Source organism: Phacochoerus africanus, chromosome 9 (genome assembly GCF_016906955.1).
Source record: "Phacochoerus africanus isolate WHEZ1 chromosome 9, ROS_Pafr_v1, whole genome shotgun sequence".
NCBI lineage: Eukaryota > Metazoa > Chordata > Mammalia > Artiodactyla > Suidae > Phacochoerus > Phacochoerus africanus.
The window spans coordinates 80,246,267-80,247,883 of record NC_062552.1 but is presented as its reverse complement, the minus strand read 5'-3'; the positions used below and the strand labels follow the sequence as shown (position 1 = coordinate 80,247,883).

The 1,617-nt window shown below is 37.2% G+C and overlaps 1 protein-coding gene across 1 annotated transcript; it reads right to left on the bottom strand.

Annotated features, from left to right (window-relative positions):
* Nucleotides 1-350: 350 nt before the first annotated feature.
* LOC125135332 (olfactory receptor 4K15-like) lies at nt 351-1,274 on the bottom strand. Its single transcript, XM_047795351.1, has one exon. It carries the CDS (start codon nt 1,272-1,274, stop codon nt 351-353), a length of 924 nt encoding a protein of 307 aa, XP_047651307.1.
* Nucleotides 1,275-1,617: the final 343 nt, after the last annotated feature.

Here is a 1,617-nt window from a genome sequence, read left to right as displayed (position 1 = left end):
TTTTTAGTTTAGCCAGTATGAATATGCACCTAAATTTTATGAAATTAATTTCATACAATATAAATTGTACAATAGTTTGTTAAACATCTTGTCACTGATATTAGGTAGCAAATATAAGCAAATTAAATATAAACTATAAAACTATACCAAAAGTAAGTATAGTTAGAGAATGTATAATTGCATGTAAGCTTCTTTATTATAAATATTTAACAAGGAACATATATTACATTTATCACTTTAAACCAAATTATTTTAAAAAATAATGGTGTTCACAAGAAAAAAAGTCCAATTTTTTTCTGTCTACTCAACTCAACAAATCTAATCTTGAGAGAGACAGCTGAGATAGCAGCCTAGAATTTATATACTTGGTCTTTAGTTTTTATTGGTGATTTCACCTCTTTGTTTCTCAATGTATAGATAATGGGGTTCAATATAGGTGTGAAAACTGTAGAGAACACAGAAAGGGCTTTATCTACTGGAAAGTTGCTAAAAGGCCAAGCATAGATGAAGATACACGGCCCAAAAAAGAGGGTCACTACAATGATGTGGACAGTCAGAGTACTTCGGGCTTTGGCCACGTGCACTGAGCAACGACGCCGCACAGGGACCAGGATGACTGTGTAGGAGATCAGCAAGAGCACGAATGATGTCATCCCCATGAGCCCACTATCCAAAAGCATCAACACTTCAGCGACATAAGGATCTGTACAGGCAAGTTTGATGACCAAAGTAAGGTCACAGTAATAACTGTCCACTATGTTTGGACCACAGAAGGGCAAGTTTACAGTGAAAGCTAACTGGCTCAGTGAGTGCATGACCCCAATCATCCAAGAGCCTACTACTATACCTGTACATTTGCACAAGTTCATGATGGTTGCATAATGGAGAGGTTTGCATATGGCTACATACCTGTCATATGCCATGGCTGCAAGGAGCATCATCTCTCCACCAGCAAAGACATGGAGTAGGAATATCTGGGCCATGCAGCCCTCAAAGGAGATGGTCTTGGGTTCATAGAGGAAATCATGGATCATTTTGGGGGTTGAATAAGTGGCCAGAAACACATCAAAAACAGAAAGATTACTGAGCATGATGTACATGGGTGTGTGCAGGGCAGGTTCAGAGATCACTGTGAGGACAATGAGGAGGTTGCCCAGCACAATGGTGACATACAAGACATTAAACAACATGAAGAAGAAGTATTGGAGCTTCCAAGAACTGGAGAGTCCCAGCAACACAAACTCAGCCACCCTAGAATTATTTACTGGGTCCATGAAATACCTACAAAGAGAAATGTTAGTAAATTATTATCAAGAGCAAGAAAAGTATACCCGAATCCTTATGGGTTCTTCTCAACAAGAATTTGAAATGCTCTACTGTTATTCCTATTAGGAAATATTTTATCTGTAATTTTGACAAATAGTTTCTTCTCTCAATTACCCTTACTAATGAGGGATATCTATGAGGCACAGATGTAGTAAATCAAAAGCTCCATTTATATATTTGTGAGTTAAATCTGATGCTAAACAACAACAGCAAAAAAAAAAAAAATTTGACATGCAAGTACCACAATTAGTAGGAGATGCTAAGGCATTCACAATTTTTACTACCTTCTTG